Source organism: Medicago truncatula, chromosome 1 (assembly GCF_003473485.1).
Source record: "Medicago truncatula cultivar Jemalong A17 chromosome 1, MtrunA17r5.0-ANR, whole genome shotgun sequence".
In the NCBI taxonomy this organism is placed as follows: Eukaryota; Viridiplantae; Streptophyta; class Magnoliopsida; order Fabales; family Fabaceae; genus Medicago; species Medicago truncatula.
This window is the reverse complement of record NC_053042.1, coordinates 32,424,368-32,440,765: the sequence shown is the minus strand read 5'-3', so window position 1 is coordinate 32,440,765 and position 16,398 is coordinate 32,424,368. Positions and strand designations below refer to the sequence as shown.

At 34.1% G+C, this 16,398-nt stretch overlaps 2 protein-coding genes across 2 annotated transcripts; one reads left to right on the top strand and one right to left on the bottom strand.

Moving 5' to 3' along the window:
- Positions 1 to 4,845: 4,845 nt before the first annotated feature.
- LOC112418601 (uncharacterized) lies at positions 4,846 to 5,907 on the bottom strand. The gene has a single exon (XM_039830888.1). It carries the CDS (start codon positions 5,905 to 5,907, stop codon positions 4,846 to 4,848), a length of 1,062 nt encoding a protein of 353 aa, XP_039686822.1.
- Positions 5,908 to 6,189: 282 nt separating this feature from the next.
- LOC11429735 (syntaxin-71) lies at positions 6,190 to 10,757 on the top strand. The gene is made up of 9 exons (XM_003590453.4): positions 6,190 to 6,511; positions 6,594 to 6,719; positions 7,388 to 7,547; positions 7,637 to 7,722; positions 7,809 to 7,877; positions 7,984 to 8,028; positions 8,145 to 8,207; positions 8,324 to 8,400; positions 10,455 to 10,757. Exons 1-9 carry the CDS (start codon positions 6,356 to 6,358, stop codon positions 10,468 to 10,470), a joined length of 798 nt encoding a protein of 265 aa, XP_003590501.1. The 5' UTR covers positions 6,190 to 6,355; the 3' UTR covers positions 10,471 to 10,757.
- Positions 10,758 to 16,398: the final 5,641 nt, after the last annotated feature.

The following is a 16,398-nucleotide window of genomic DNA, read 5'->3' as shown; positions in this document are numbered from 1 at the left end:
CTTTTCAAACAAATAGTATCCCTATTTGATCCAAAACAATTTCCTAAAGTCCTCACCACCTCCCCAAAAAAATTAGTAAATAAAGAATCAAGGGTAGGAATAATACCCGAGGGAGCTTTGAAGAAAGAAAAGAAATAAACCGGAATGGAAGACAAAATGGACTTAAGCAGGACCAACCGACCTCCTGAAGATAAATTTTTACACTTCTTACCAGATAAACGACTACGAATCCTTTCAACAAGTGGATACCAAAACTGTAACTTCCGAGGATCCCCACCTAAAGTCGCGTACTTAAATTCTTTTTTTTTTTTTTGGCAGAATGGCGAATTAAATTCTTTAAGTATATAAAATTATTTTTTTGAAGAAAAATACAGTTTTTTGTTACAAAAATACAAATTTATTGGTATCAATATAAAATTTATCTTCTTCAAAAAAGAAAATACAAAATTTTTACTTTTAATTTTTTTTAATATAATACCCTTATAACACAAATTGATGACCAATAACTTAAACAAGTTACCTTACAAAAATGAAGTATATTCCATAAAAAACTTGTAAAAATAAAATAAAAATTCCATAAATATTCGTGTGTGGGTGTTACCCACTTATTGATTTTTTTTAAATTATTTCTTTTTCAGACGAGATAGATATTTTTTTCTTACAATTGCGAAAATTAAAATAAAGCTTCTTTTTTTGTTATAAATAAAATTTTTTGGTACAAATAAAATCTTTTTTTAAGAGTTGTTATAAATAAAATCTTCGTGAACTGTAAAAAATACTTTTTGTTATGAATATAAGTAAATAGAGACAGTAATAGAGAGAAGGAGAAGAAGAGAGAAATATTTTTATTCACTAGTGTGTCTCAATGTTACAAATGAGCTCTATTTATAGGGAAATAGAGTAGCTTATGAACTAAGCCCAAAACCTAGTAGTATGGCCCACTAACACATTTGCTATTTGGACATCCAATATTAATATTTATAACACTCCCCCTTGGATGTCCATCGAGGATATGCCTCATTAAAACCTTACTAAAATAAAACCCCGTGGGAAAAAAAAATCTAGTGAAGGAAAAAGAGTACAATATCCTTTTGAGTTTGAATTTCCTCGTTAAAAATCTTACCAGGAAAACCCAATGGGATAAAACCTTGGTGAAGAGAAAAAGAGTGCAGAACACATTTATTTCTCCCCCTCATGAAGGCAAATATATCTTAGACGGCGAAGACCAATTCTTAGTACAAGTTTCTCAAAAACTTTACTTGGGAGCGACTTTGTAAAAACATCTGCAAGATTATCACACGACCGAATTTGTTGAATGCTGATATCACCATCCTTCTGAAGATCATGAGTGAAAAAGAATTTTGGAGAAATGTGTTTTGTTCGGTCTCCTTTAATGTATCCTTCTTTCAACTGAGCGATGCATGTTGTATTATCTTCGTAAATTATTGTTGCATCCATTCTTCCGGAGGATAAACCACAATTCTTTTGGATGTGCTGAATCATGGATCTTAACCAAACACATTCTCTACTTGCCTCATGTAATGCTAAAAGTTCCGCGTGATTTGATGATGTTGCTGTTATTGTCTGTTTCACAGATCTCCATGAAATTGCTGTATTTCCACTTGTAAACAAATAACCTGTTTGTGATCTACCATGATGAGGATCTGATAAATAACCTGCATCTGCATAACCAATTAATTCTAGTTTGGGTACTTTAGGATAAAATAAACCCATATCCATTGTACCTCGAAGATAACGAAGTACATGCTTGACCCCATTCCAATGTCTTTGTGTAGGTGAAGAACTGTATCTTGATAATAGGTTAACAGAAAATGATATATCTGGACGCGTATAATTAGCAAGGTACATTAATGCTCCTATTGCACTAAGATATGGTACTTCAGGACCAAGTAGTTCTTCACCTTCTTCTCGAGGTCTGAAAGGATCTTTCTCCACATCTAATGATCTAACAACCATTGGAGTAGGCAATGGATGAGATTTGTCCATGTAGAAACGTTTTAACACTTTTGCTATGTAAGTTTCTTGATGCAGAAAAATTCCATTATTTAAATGTTCGATTTGCAATCCGAGACAAAACTTTGTCTTTCCCAAATCTTTCATTTCGAATTCTTTCTTCAGGCAATCTATGGCTTTTGGAAGCTCTTCGGGAGTCCCAATAATGTTTATGTCATCAACATAGACAGCAATTATAGCAAATTCATTTTCAGATCTTTTCATAAAAATACATGGACAAACAGAGTCATTTTTGTATCCCTCCTTTAGCAAATATTCACTGAGGCGATTATACCACATGCGTCCAGATTGTTTTAGCCCATAGAGAGACTTATTTAATTTTATGGAGTAGTCTTCCCTAGATTCTGAACTATTTGTATCAGGTAAGTTAAATCCTTCAGGGATCTTCATGTAGATGTCACTATCAAGTGAGCCATACAAGTAGGCAGTAACCACATCCATCATATGCAAATTTAGCCCTTCATAAGCTATAAGACTAATTAAGTATCTAAAAGTAGTTGCGTCAACTACAGGTGAATATGTCTCATTAAAGTCAATCCCAGGTCTTTGCGAAAATCCTTGAGCAACGAGTCTTGCTTTATATCTTGCAATTTCACCATTTTCATTACGTTTTCGCACAAACACCCATTTATACCCAACTGGTTTCACTCCTTTAGGTGTTCGGACGACAGGTCCAAAGACTTTTCTCTTGTTGAGCGAGTATAATTCTGCTTTAATTGCATCTTTCCATTTTGGCCAATTCTCGCTTTGTTTACAATCTTTAATAGACCTTGGTTCATGATCCTCGTTATCATTCATTACATTTAGCGCTATATTATATGCAAAAATATCGTCAACGTTGACTTCATGTCGGTTCCATTGTATTCCATTAGTGACATAATTTATTGAGATCTCTTGATTTTCATGTATGTCAGGTACCTGATCAGCTTCTTCTGGAACTGAAATATTGATTATGTCAGAAGGGTCTGTTGAAGTTTCTATATCCTCATTTGGGCCGTTTTTTCTTTTAGCTCCTTTTCTTGCACGAGGATTTTTATCTTTGGAACCGATTGGTCTGCCACGCTTCATGCGTGGTTGAGACTCGTTTGCAATATGAGATAGTCCAACAGGAACATTCAATTTTATTGGAGCATTAGCAGCTGGTATGTATGATTTAGTCACACTTTTTGGATCAGTGAATGCATTTGGCAGTTGGTTTGCTAAACTTTGCAAATGAATTATCTTTTGAACTTCCAGTTCACATTGTTTAGTTCGAGGATCAAGATGAGACAATGAAGGTTCATTCCAACTGATCTCCTTTTTCAGCTGCATTTTCTCTCCCCCTAATGTTGGGAAATTTGATTCATCAAAGTGACAATCAGCAAATCGAGCTGTAAATAAATCTCCTATCGTGGGTTCGAGATACTTTATAATAGATGGAGATTCATATCCAACATATATTCCCAACCTTCTTTGAGGACCCATCTTAGTGCGTTGTGGTGGAGAAATTGGAACATACACCGCACATCCAAATATTCGCAGATGGGAAATATTAGGTTCTTGACCAAAAACCAATTTCAAAGGGGAAGAGTCATGATAACTGGTTGGCCGGATGCGAATCAATGTTGCAGCATGCATAATTGCATGTCCCCAAGTGGAAATTGGGAGTTTACATCTCATGAGAAGTGGTCTTGCAATTAACTGTATACGCTTAATAAATGATTCTGCAAGTCCATTTTGTGTATGAACATGTGCTACAGGATGTTCAATGTCAATTCCAATGGACATGCAATAATCATTGAATGTTTGAGATGAAAACTCAGCAGCATTATCAAGACGTATTTTCTTTACAGGATAATCAGGGAAGTGAGCTCTTATTCTAATTAATTGAGCTAGCAATCTCGCAAACGCCTGGTTGCGAGTTGACAATAAACAAACGTGTGACCATCTTGTTGATGCGTCGATTAAAACCATAAAATATCTAAATGGTCCGCACGGTGGGTGTATTGGCCCACAAATATCACCATGTATGCGTTCTAAAAAATTTAGAGATTCACTTCCAATTTTTGTTGGTGATGGTCGAGTTATTAACTTCCCTTGTGAACAAGAAGTGCATGAAAATTTATTAGATTGAAGAATCTCCCGGCTCTTCAATTGATGACCACATGAATTTTCAATTATTTTTCGCATCATTATAGATCCAAGATGGCCCAACCGTTCATGCCAAACCACAAAATTATCATGATTTGTAAACTTCTGGTTTACAATTACATTTGCTTCAATTGTACTAATGTAGGTGTAGTACAATCCAGAGGAAAAAGTAGGTAGTTTTTCCAATACACATTTTCTATCTAAGTCATGTTTTGTGATGCAAAGATATTCAACACTTACTTCGTTTCTTGTTTCGAGATGGTATCCGTTTAGGCGAATATCTTTGAAACTTAATAAATTTCTATGAGACTTAGGTGAGTACAACGCATTCTTAATATATAATTTTGTCCCTCCACATAATGATATATTAGCTCTTCCGGAGCCTTCAATTATCTTTATAGTACCAGATATGGTATTAACGGTTGATTCTCCTTTTAATAGGTAAGAAAAATATTTTTTATCTTTGAGAATTGTGTGGGTAGTTGCATTATCAGCGAGACACATTTCTCCATAGCTACTCATTCTATAAAAAAAAAAAAGAATAAGAATGATAAGAAATTGTTTAAACGACGAGGAAATAACTTTTATTGTCAATAATATTGAGAAATTCAAAGACACACTTAACATGAAGAAATTCAAAACTTTCTAAAACATAAGACTTTATTACTATCATAAAAAAAACTACTTCTTCACGGTTCCATCTCCAATAAGGTGATCAATTTTTCCATTTGGATCTTCAAAGAAATCACCAATATCCAAAGGAGTAGTATCCAGGTCACCATAAATATCATAATCAGCATCATCACCATCATTATAAGCATAATGAGTTTCAACCTTTTTTCCTTTGTTTTTCAGTGATTGCTGATAAAGGTCAACCAAATGCTTTGGAGTACGACATGTACGAGACCAATGACCTTTGCCACCACATCGATAGCATATATTTTCATTTGTTTTGCTATTTTGTCCACCTTTTTCCTTTTCAATCTTTTCATTATTTTTCCACTTCTGGTGGAAAAATGGGGTTTTGAATTTTCCATTAGGATTGTGGGCATGACCACGACCACGACCATGACCGCGACCACGACCACGACCGCGACCACGACCGCGACCACGAGCTTCTCCAAAATGGTTGTGTTGTGATGCATTCGCTTCAGGGAATGGAGCTACACCAGCAGGGCGAGCTTCATGATTTTTCATTAGAAGCTCATTGTTTTGTTCAGCAACCAAAAGACAAGAAATTAAATCAGAGTATTTTTGAAACCCCTTTTCACGGTATTGCTGCTGCAGGAGCATGTTGGATGCATGAAAGGTTGAAAATGTTTTTTCTAACAGATCCGCATCTGTTACCTTTTCACCACACAATTCTAATTGAGAAGTAATTTTGTATACTTCAGAATTATAGGCAGTTACAGATTTATAGTCCTGTAAGCGCAAATGCATCCAATCATACCTAGCTTTTGGGAGGATAATGGCTTTCAAGTGCTCGTATCTATCTTTTAGTTTATTCCAGAGCACAAGTGGATCTTTCACAGTGAGGTATTCATTCTTAAGTGCTTCATTAATATGGTGACGAAGGAATATCAATGCTTTTGCTTTTTGTTGTTCGGATGCCTTATTTCCTTCTTTTATGGCATCTGCATTTCCTTCAGCAGCTAAGTACATTTCAGCATCTACGGCCCAAGTCAAATAGTTGTGTCCAGAAATTTTTAGGGCCTCAAAATGGATTTTTGACAGATTTGACATTCTTACTTTTTAGTGATTAGAGCGTGCTGATAACGTGTTATGAATATAAGTAAATAGAGACAGTAATAGAGAGAAGGAGAAGAAGAGAGAAATATTCTTATTCACTAGTGTGTCTCAATGTTACAAATGAGCTCTATTTATAGGGAAATAGAGTAGCTTATGAACTAAGCCCAAAACCTAGTAGTATGGCCCACTAACACATTTGCTTTGGACATCCAATATTAATATTTATAACACTTTTGATTATTATCATATTATTAAAAAAGAAAAAAAAAAACCGGTTCATGTTTGTATTGCTACAGCTGTGTCGTGTCCCTGATATCTCTCTCTCTCTTTTGAAACCTTTGTCGAGTTCAGCCACAACTAAAAACACAACAGATCCAACTCCAAATTCATCACAGTTCCTGTTGACTCTAGTCAAAATCAAATTTCAATCCAAAACAACACTATGAGCGTAATCGATCTTCTTACACGAGTCGATTCAATCTGCAAAAAATACGATAAATACGACCTCGACAAGCAGAACAATGCCAATGTCTCCGGCGACGATGCTTTTGTCCGTCTCTACGCCTCCGTCGACTCCGACATCGAAGCCCTTCTTCAAGTAAGTAGAAAGTTTTGCCCTAATTTGTTGAATTTGAGTTTTTTTAATTTTATTTATTTTATTTATTGAATTTTTTGTGTAGAAAGCAGAAAAAGCTTCTAATGAAAGAGGGAAGGCATCTGCTGTAGCGATCAATGCGGAGATTCGTCGTACTAAGGCCAGGTTGTTGGAGGAAGTTCCTAAGTTGCAGAGGTTGGCTCTCAAAAAGGTTGTTTTTTTTTTGTTTTTGAAATTTGATTTAATTTAGGTTGGAAATTTGAGATATTTTAATTGTGAAATGTGAATTATAAACAATTTTGTGATTAGAGTTTTTTTTATCTGTAATGAAGAATGGATAGATCTGATAATTTGTTGATAATTTAAGGAATTAATAAGTTGTTAGTAGCTAAGATAATTTGTTGATTCTTTTACGAGGTTTGAAATTTGAGAAGAGATGAGAAATTAATTCAATTTCTCTGTTGTAAGTAGAGTAGTCAGATCACTAGAGGCAGAGAAAGACCTAGAAAAACTATTAGAGAAATTACTAGGAAAGACTTGGAGATTAATGAGTTGGACCAAAACATGGTTTATGATAGAACATTATGGCGTAATTTGATCAATGTAGCCGACCCCACTTAGTGGGATACATAAGACTTGGTTGTTGTTGTTGTTTCTATTGTAAGACACCCATTTTAGTTTTTTTTTTTTCTACGAGTGCAACTATCTATCTTTAAAAGGGGTAGACTTGTAATTTCTGCATATAAATCTTTATTTTTTTAGTCTATTACCAAGTTATTTGTGTCGTTTGTTTTGATCTAAGTAGCTTAATAGCATGCAATGCTTCTAAGTTAGTTAAGGCGTACATTTTGTGTGATGCATGATTCAATGTATGCACAGGTAAAAGGCCTTGAGTCGCAAGAATTTGCTGCCCGTAATGATTTGGTTCTTGCACTGCCAGAAAGAATCCAAGCTATCCCAGATGGGACTCCTGTTGCGCCAAAACAAACTGGTGGCTGGGCATCTTCTGCCTCACGCCCTGAAATTAAATTTGATTCGGGTAATTGAAGCTATATTCAACTATAGCATTTCATCTGATAGATCAGCCCGATACATTATGTGTGAATAATTGAATCATCATAATTACAGATGGCCGATTTGACGACGAGTACTTCCAATCTACTGAGCAATCAAATCAATTCAAGCAGGAATATGAAATGCGTAGAATCAAACAGGCAAGTAACTTTTATCAGTTTTGAGAGATTTGCTGTGTTCGTTAGTGGTTTCAACTTACAAATCTAATTGGACGTTAACTTTGTAGGATCAAGGTTTGGATATGATTGCAGAAGGATTGGATACTTTGAAAGACATGGCGCATGACATGAATGAGGTCAGTTGTTTCTTAGTACTTTCTATGTATTCCATCATGTGGCTGCTTGTGTGTTTGTAAAAATTTTAATAATTTTTTACGCTTGTCATTTATATGATGTAAACAGGAACTGGATAGACAAGTTCCCCTAATGGATGAGATTGACGCTAAGGTGAGAATTATCACTTTTTGTCTTCGTACAAAGCCTAAAAGCATGGAAATTTATGCTTTTGAAGTTTGAATTAATAAGTTGAAATAATATGATGCAATTGTTTGTCATCTTTACAGGTGGACAAAGCATCCTCTGATCTTAAGAATACTAATGTTAGACTTAAGGACACAGTTAATCAGGTTACCTTACTACATCTCTTTTTGTCATAGATTTCCATCCATTTCCATATTTATTTGTGATGAATGATTGCTGAATCTTATATTTTTTTATTTTATTTTGTTTGGCTTTTTTCCAGCTTCGATCCAGTCGAAACTTCTGTATTGATATTGTTTTGCTGATTATAATTCTGGGAATTGCTGCCTACTTATACAAGTAAGGCTTCTAATCTCTTTTCAGTTTTCATAAATTGATAAAACACTTCGTCATGAATTTCAAACTTAAATTTAAAACGTAGATTTCCTATAGTAACCTTGAGCTATATCTTAAATCTAAAATTGGCCACCATACTATTCAGCCTTTGCTGCGGAACATAATCTCATTTTGTTTTCTCGGTCCTATTTCACATACCATTTATTTATTTTCATATGTAATCTCATCACATATTTTCTTCCAGTGTTATCAATCCCAGAACGACTTGATCCATATAACGCTATAGCGAGATTGTGGGGTGGCCCTTATTTTGAAAATTTTTATACAATAGACAAGATTTCATGGTTCGACTGAAACTGTACTACTGTATACAATTTAGTGAACGGGTGGGTGGGCTTGAGAATGCTACTCAAGTTAACGGTTTTAAAGTAAGTATGGATTGAAACAACGGGGTTCGGCTTCAAATAATTCAATCAAGCGGTAAGTCCGGTAACCTTAACCGACTGACACTGCACAATTTGAAAACAGAGAAATACCAATGCTAAAAAATCAAAGTCACTCTAGTGTGAGAAATAGTGTGACATGACTACTCGTATTTGCGCCTCTAGTTTTGCCTCCTCCATTGGTATTTGTACTTTGCTAACACTTCACTGAACTTTGATTTAATTTGGGAAATTTAGGTGAAGTTTGCATAAATCCTACCCATCATTGACCCTTATGTGGTCTCCATGAGCCAACCATCGTCTCACCTCAGATCATCCCCGCTGTCACACCCGATGCCTCCCTCACTTTGCTCTGGATCCTCCTCTTTCTTGACATCAGTAATATTTGCTAGAGAGGAAGGTGAGAAAAATCTGGTGCTGGTGGGTACACCGTACACCATTAGATGCATGAATTCTCTCAATCGGACGCTCTATAAAACTTGTGCACGGTACAAGACCTATCTAGCTTGTGCTCAATATAATTGGCGTGCAATTACCTAGTAAAACTACTGATAGAAGATATAAGAAAGACAAAAGATAGAATAGGAACTAAGATGTATTTGTTTGCAGCCAACACTCGGTGGGTGGATTTAGTCCCACATCGGATAGATAGGATTCTTGAGAAGAGTTTATAAAGAGGAGGCACTCTCCACCGTACAAGCCGGTTTTGTAAGGATGAGTTAGGCCCCATTATTTGTGACAGTATTCATATAGAATATTAGGTTTGATTCAAGTAGATATCAGGCTGGAAAGTGGAAACTGCCGAATTACTAGAAGACGCTGCTGAGAAGAATAGGAAAAGTTCAGAAATATAGTGCTCTAGGCAATTTGAGAGGCCAAGTCTCCCAAAGTCCCTACTGATTTGCAGCTTGCCTCTGCCCTCCCCCTCCCCACACTTATATTCATAATCCCCTTATATTAACCCGCACAACTCTGCATCACTATACTTTGAATCACTTCAATTTTCGCATTCCCCCAAAGGGTTTCCTCTCTCCATCAAGTCCATCAAGGAGTTTAGTTTGTTTGCTCAAGTAGCAAAGCCCTGCCACATCATGTTCTCGACATCACCCTTTCTTCCCTTTTCAACTAGGAAACTAATTAGTAATTAAGGCAGACTATCACTTCTGATTCTGATCACGTACAAAGCGCCATCTAAGTGGATCACATGAGTCACACACAAACACCTTGTGGGCTCCTCCGATACACCTTAGTAACCTTGGGTCTACTGTTGTTCAAAAAAAAACCTTGGGTCTACTGTCTAACATCGTGTTATTTGTGATCTACTCTAGCCAAACGAACTTCTAGAAAAATTTAAATGACGCCATCATATAAAAGTAAGTTTGATCACTTAGATGGAGATGATAATAATGTTATGATAGGAATTTTGATAACCTTTTTATATTTTTAAGTTAGGGTTTATGCTCGTATTTTTAATCTCCCCTCATTTGTTATCTTTGAAATATAAAAATAAAAAACTAGAGTATACATTAATTTCATTGTTACAATGTTTTGGGGTGGTGTTTGTCCTTAGCTTCTTGAGATAACCTTCTGACTTGCCTCATGCTCATTTTGCAGTGTGCTAAAGAAATGATATGATACAGGAAGACTGTCAATGTATTCCCATGATGCCTGTATTAATTTGACAATATTGTGTCTGATTTATTTTTTTAATCTTATCATTGTGAAAATTTCCACCCATCTTGAGAGATACTGTCCTTTACTTACAGCCCTGTGCATGCTGTTATGGTTTTTTTTTTTTTTTTTTTTTTTTTTTTTTTTTTTAACCCTAAGTATGTTAAATAGCTGCGGCTTGTTTTATGTACTTGTCCAGTGTCGTACTTGGTGAATTAATGAGAGATATCCTTGTGTTTTATATAACACTATTGCTTGCTTTATAGATACTGTTGAATTAGGTTGCTTTAACTGGAACAAAGAAAAAGAAAAGTGAAAGAACTATGAAAGTTCCCATTAGTAAATGAAATGAAATAAATTACCTTACTACTAAATTTTTTTATTTTTATTTTTACTTTCTTTCATTCTCAATGTTCATTCCACAACCAAACAAAGCATTTCTTAAGGTTCTTTAATCAGCTAGTTTTATTACTAACTAGTAGTTGCTAATTAGTTGGGTTGTGAGCTGTGAGGTCCCCTATGCATTTAATTCTTTCCGGAAGGGAAAAAAAAGTATCCCATCATGGTGAACCTCTCCTTGTGATCGGGATGAGGTAGATGCCTCCCAGCTGGGGGGCGGATCAGCTAGTTTTATACTAACTAGTTTACTAATTGATAGGCTTGAGTTGAAGCAAAACACAAATAATACAAGTTACAAGAATTCAAAGTTTTTGAAAGAAAAAAATAATTCAAAGCTTAATTCATGCAGCTAAACTTGTAATGCTCTTGATCCGCAGTCATAGTAGTCACTCCAAGTCACGAACCAAACCCAACATATGCAAACTAAATATATAATGAAACGTTGATAATAGGTTTCAAGAATTATGAGATAGTGTTGTTGAAATTGAAAAACAAATACATGGTAAAGGATTGACAACTTCACTTAAAACAACTGAGCTAGCCAGTTAATATTAAAACAACTGAGCTAGCTAGTTAATTTTAAATAGGCTAAAATATTGTTTTGGTCCCTGCAAATATGTCTCATTTTAGTTTTAGTCCCTGTAATTTTTTATTTTTGTTTTTGGTCCCTGCAAAACATTTTGTTTTTGAAAATAGTCCCTCAATATTTTGCAGGGACCTTTTTAAAAATCAAAAGATTTTGCAGGGACTATTTTTCTCATAAATGAGTTCAGTCATCATGTGTCACATGTGCAAATCATCACAAAATTGGGATCAGAGACCAAAACCAAAACGAGGCATATTTGCAGGGACCAAAAACAACAACAAAAATTACAGAGATTAAAACCAAATTGAAGCATATTTATAGGGAGCAAAACCATATTTTAACCTATTAAATATTCAGCTGAAGTAGAGAAACTGAGTTGTGATTACCACAACTTCAGTCTTTATACTTATTAATTGTTGAAAAAGCATGCATCCCTCTACCTACTAGCACTTGTATAAAACATGTGCATGATGAGCATAATTCAACTTTTCTATATAGCATTTCTTCGAAGCAAAGTCAAGGGCAGTGCTTTGGAGATGCTTCTAAGAAATATACCTTATTGTTAACTTCGTGCAATATTCCATTTAATTTCATTTTCTCATAAGCGAACCAAAGTAGCGTTTTGATGTGCTCCTTCCATTTCTATTTAATTGTTAGTAATTTTTTAGAAAATTCAAGATTCACATTTCAAGTTGAACAAGATTTATCTATTGTATATTTATCTATTGTATATTTAGCCATGGAGGTAGTAGAAAGTAGTGTGGTTTTTGTTTGACATGATATGAATCTTGTTCAACTTGAAATGTGAATCTTGAATGTGGGGCTTTCTTGGCAAAATGAGTGGATTTCACTACTTGGAAGGAATATACAGGATCCCAAGTTGAATTATTAAAAAGTGAGGAGTTACTTGTGTCAGAGTTAATTGAGATGCCAATGTACCATATTCTGGTCTGGTCATAGTCTACTTGGAGTAGGATACACAAGATATACTTATATAAATAGATTTAAAATAAAATGAAATATCATCCGCATACAACTGTAGAGACTAATCATCGAACCTTGTGGAACCTAAATAGGCGGCAAACTCTTCTAAGAGTTTCAACACTGCTGCATGTCCAAAGTTAAATTCGAATCCAGAACCTTAGTTAAACTAGAAGAGACCTGTGTCATTTCATCTAAAGTATCTTATTCCATAGTTGGTCTAATTAAATTGATGTTTATTTTTGTTTACGAATAGAAGGACAAGGATGCACTTTTACCTCTCTTTTTTCCCTATAGTAACATCGAATTAAAGTTAATAGTCTCCAAAGTGGTTTCATCTTTTGGGCAAGTTACAAACAGAAAACTTAAGATTTAACAACTTTATAACTTACCATATGTATACCATTCATGAGATTCATCACATTAAAAAAAATAAAAATAATGGAGCCATTCCTTTTAAAAAGAAAGATGGGGATGGTCTAAAATGTTGCTAGTATTTGGCGTTATTCCTACTATACCAACATCATATAGTTCTATTTCACAAAACTACAAGAAACATAACATGCATGAAATCAAACTAAAGAGACATAATAAGACCGACATGATTCTGTTATTTGACTTCTTCTTGTTGGAATTAATCAACTACAATAATCAACTTAATGGACAGACTGTTTTGACATCACTGTCTTGCAATATGCCTTTGATTTCTTCTGTATTTGAATCAATCATTGAGCCATTATAGTCCATGAAGAAACCCCACTTCCCACAGTTCTTGCCATCTGTTTCTTTTTTCCCTCTTCAAAATTTTATATCAACAAGGTTAAAACTTAAGAGTGGTGGACATTGGAGAATTTAAAGAGATGATTTTATTGCTGAGTTTATAGGTTGAAGAAGGATGAATGCAAAGTTGAAGATATACATATGATGTTGAATGCAAAGAAGAAGATCTCAATCTGTTTTCAATTTCAAATTTAGTAGTCCATATCCGTTTTTATTTATTTTATGATTTTGACATTAAAAGATAAATATGCTACTAAGTAAGCAAAAAACTTTTTAGACGAGATGACACGAATCTCTTTCAAGTTAACTAAGATTTTGTTCGAATCCAGCCTTAGACATGCAGCAACAGTAAAATTCTTAGAAAGAGTTTGTCACTCATTTGAATTCCACAAGGCTCAAAAGAATAGTCTCTACAATTGCGAGTGTAGAGGATACCCGGTTTACACCAAAAAACTTCACTATACATGTGGCAAAATCCACCATCAGATTTTGTCGACATGGAAACCCCAAAGATTAAATATGATGGAATTCTCTAATGTGAAAAGTGTGTGCTGTGAAATCACAGTCACACAACTTTTTTATCAGCAGGGCAGTTATATTATAAAAAAATATTGAAAGGGAGATTGTCACTTGGACTCCTTGCAGTCAAATGTTCACGGTCCCTCCATTGTTAAATTGTAGAGTAAAGTTCAAACGAACTAAATTCAAAACTAGTTCAAATATTACGTACCAAAACACAAACAACTATTTGTTAAAACTTGAAACAATCATGAAAATATTAATACCGAAACCCTTAGTTCACGATCCTATTAATATTTTAAATTAGGCTCTGTATTTCTCAAACGTTTCTTAATTTCAATTAGGTCATTGTCTTTATGTTTTTATCACATGACAAGGGATCTAATTAATTTTTTTTTGACAAAAACAGAGACTAGTTTGAAATATTAATAGAGTCATAGACTAATTTGAGAATGACTTACAAAGACAGAGACGAATTTGATGATTTACTCAATAAAATATCATATAAGAAATAATTTATCATCGAGTATTCGCTCAAATTGTGCAGAATGCAGATTATGCATCATAAAAAAATAGTTCGTAGAATTTATAAAAGACTCTATATTCAACATTGAATGCATTTGGTACCTCAAGTTAGGTTACTTGGCATGAAAAACTGAATACATTGGGTACCTCAGGTGCAATTCCTCTGACATCAAGTGCATCTGGTACTTTAATAAGGCGTCATCTGTTCTCATATATATGGAACCTGTTTAAAGATTCGTCATTTGATCTATATCTCAAAGTAAACTAAAGTTCTAATAGGTTAAAGAGGGAAAAATTGCTGCATGATAAAGCTTTTAAAATCTATCACTTCATAAATTTTTAAACTCAACCCTTTTTTATAGATCAATATGCTTAAATCTTTAAAAGAAGTGTATACAATAGTAACTTGAAGTTTGGTTGGATATGTACCCACCATTTAATTATTAAACATCATGTTATATTTTTGTATTAATTTATTTAAAGATGAAACTAAATTTTGAACGAGTTATGTCTACGGGATAATGTTATCAAACCAAATTTCAGGGTACATAAGAATTTGCTTATAAAACATATTATTCCTATAAATCGGAATTTTAGAAATGATCTTTTTAGTTACTTAGGGTTTGGATTTGTGTTTGTGTTTGGTTTCTCACGGTCAAATGTACTTTAAACATGAATATTTTGTCAAATTAGATTTACAAGCTTATGTCTATTCGTGCGTTTGAAGCCTTTCGGACGCAATTCCTCACATACAATTGGTCTATATTGATCATAAAGTCCTGGCCTTTTCTGTTTAAAAGAATTTGATTTGAACCATATAGCTAATTAGTCTTTGAAAATCTAGAACCAAAACACGTTTTTTGATAACAAAACGCACATTATTAAAGTTTGATTTGGAGATGAAATCCAGGAGATCAAGCTGTTTAAATTAGCAAGCAAAGACCACATTGTACACATTGAAAATAATTATCATATACAAGTTTTAAACAAGAATGGGAATCCATTTATATGAGGGATGTCTTTTTCTCAATGGACTAACATTTTATTTTATTTTCCCGTGAACTTAGTTCAATTAGTAGAGATATTGCATATTATATGTAGGGACCGATGTTCGAATCCCGGACACCCTACTTCTTCACATTAAAATGTGTGAGCTTTAACCACTAGACTACTAGACAAAAAAAAAACGAAACATTTTTTTTTTGGCTTAATTGCACTTTTGGACCCCTATCTTTTCAAAAGTTACGGTTATGGACCCCTAACTAATTTAAATACAAAACAGCCCCATATGTTTTGATTTTTTGGCAGTTTTGGACCCCCAAGGCAAAAAAAAAATAAAAAAATTGACACGTGGCACCTCACTTAGGGTGCCACGTCAGCGTTGACCGAGTCAACAATGGACTGGGGGTCCAAAACTGCCAAATAATCAAAACATAGGGGACTGTTTTGTATTTAAATTAGTTAGGGGTCCATAACCGCAACTTTTGAAAAGATAGAGGTCTAAAAGTGTAATTAAGCCTTTTTTTTTTGATGTGGTATATATGAGACTCATTCCTTTCCCCGGGCCCACATGCAAACCAAATTAGATTTCAACTTTTCAAGTTAATTTGTATATAAAACTAACATGTAAAAATATTATTTCATATAAAGAACCTAAAGACATCGAATAAGTAGTTTTTTAACATTATCTTCTTTTGTCATTTTTTTGTCATTATGTTTTTATTTTAATAATATCAAATTATTCAATTATTAATTTGCACATGGCACTTTGAATGTTTGTCGATGTGGGCTACTGATCAGAAGAATTTATCATTGGATACCAAAATGAGGATGAAGCAATAAATAATATAGACTGTAAGTTGTTTTAAAAAATATATAAATTGGAAGGGATGCTCCAGATGCAAGAATCCAGAAGCAGTTAAGTTGTCTGATATATTTTTTTTTTCAAGGAGTATAGTAGCTATAGCTCACATAATTTAATTATGGAGAAGTGGAGTGTTCGGAGTTTGAACCTCGACCCCTACATATAAAATACGACATCCCTATCAACTGAGCTAAGCTCACGGAGATTGTCTGATATTTTTATAACATTATTAA

Coding starts and splice junctions, on each gene's coding strand:
- LOC112418601 (XM_039830888.1), bottom strand. CDS start 5,907: ATGTCAAATCTGTCAAAAATCCATTTTGAGGCCCTAAAAATTTCTGGA.
- LOC11429735 (XM_003590453.4), top strand. CDS start 6,356: ATGAGCGTAATCGATCTTCTTACACGAGTCGATTCAATCTGCAAAAAA. Junction 7,548..7,636: donor TGAAATTAAATTTGATTCGG/GTAATTGAAGCT, acceptor TCATAATTACAG/ATGGCCGATTTGACGACGAG. Junction 7,878..7,983: donor TGGCGCATGACATGAATGAG/GTCAGTTGTTTC, acceptor TGATGTAAACAG/GAACTGGATAGACAAGTTCC.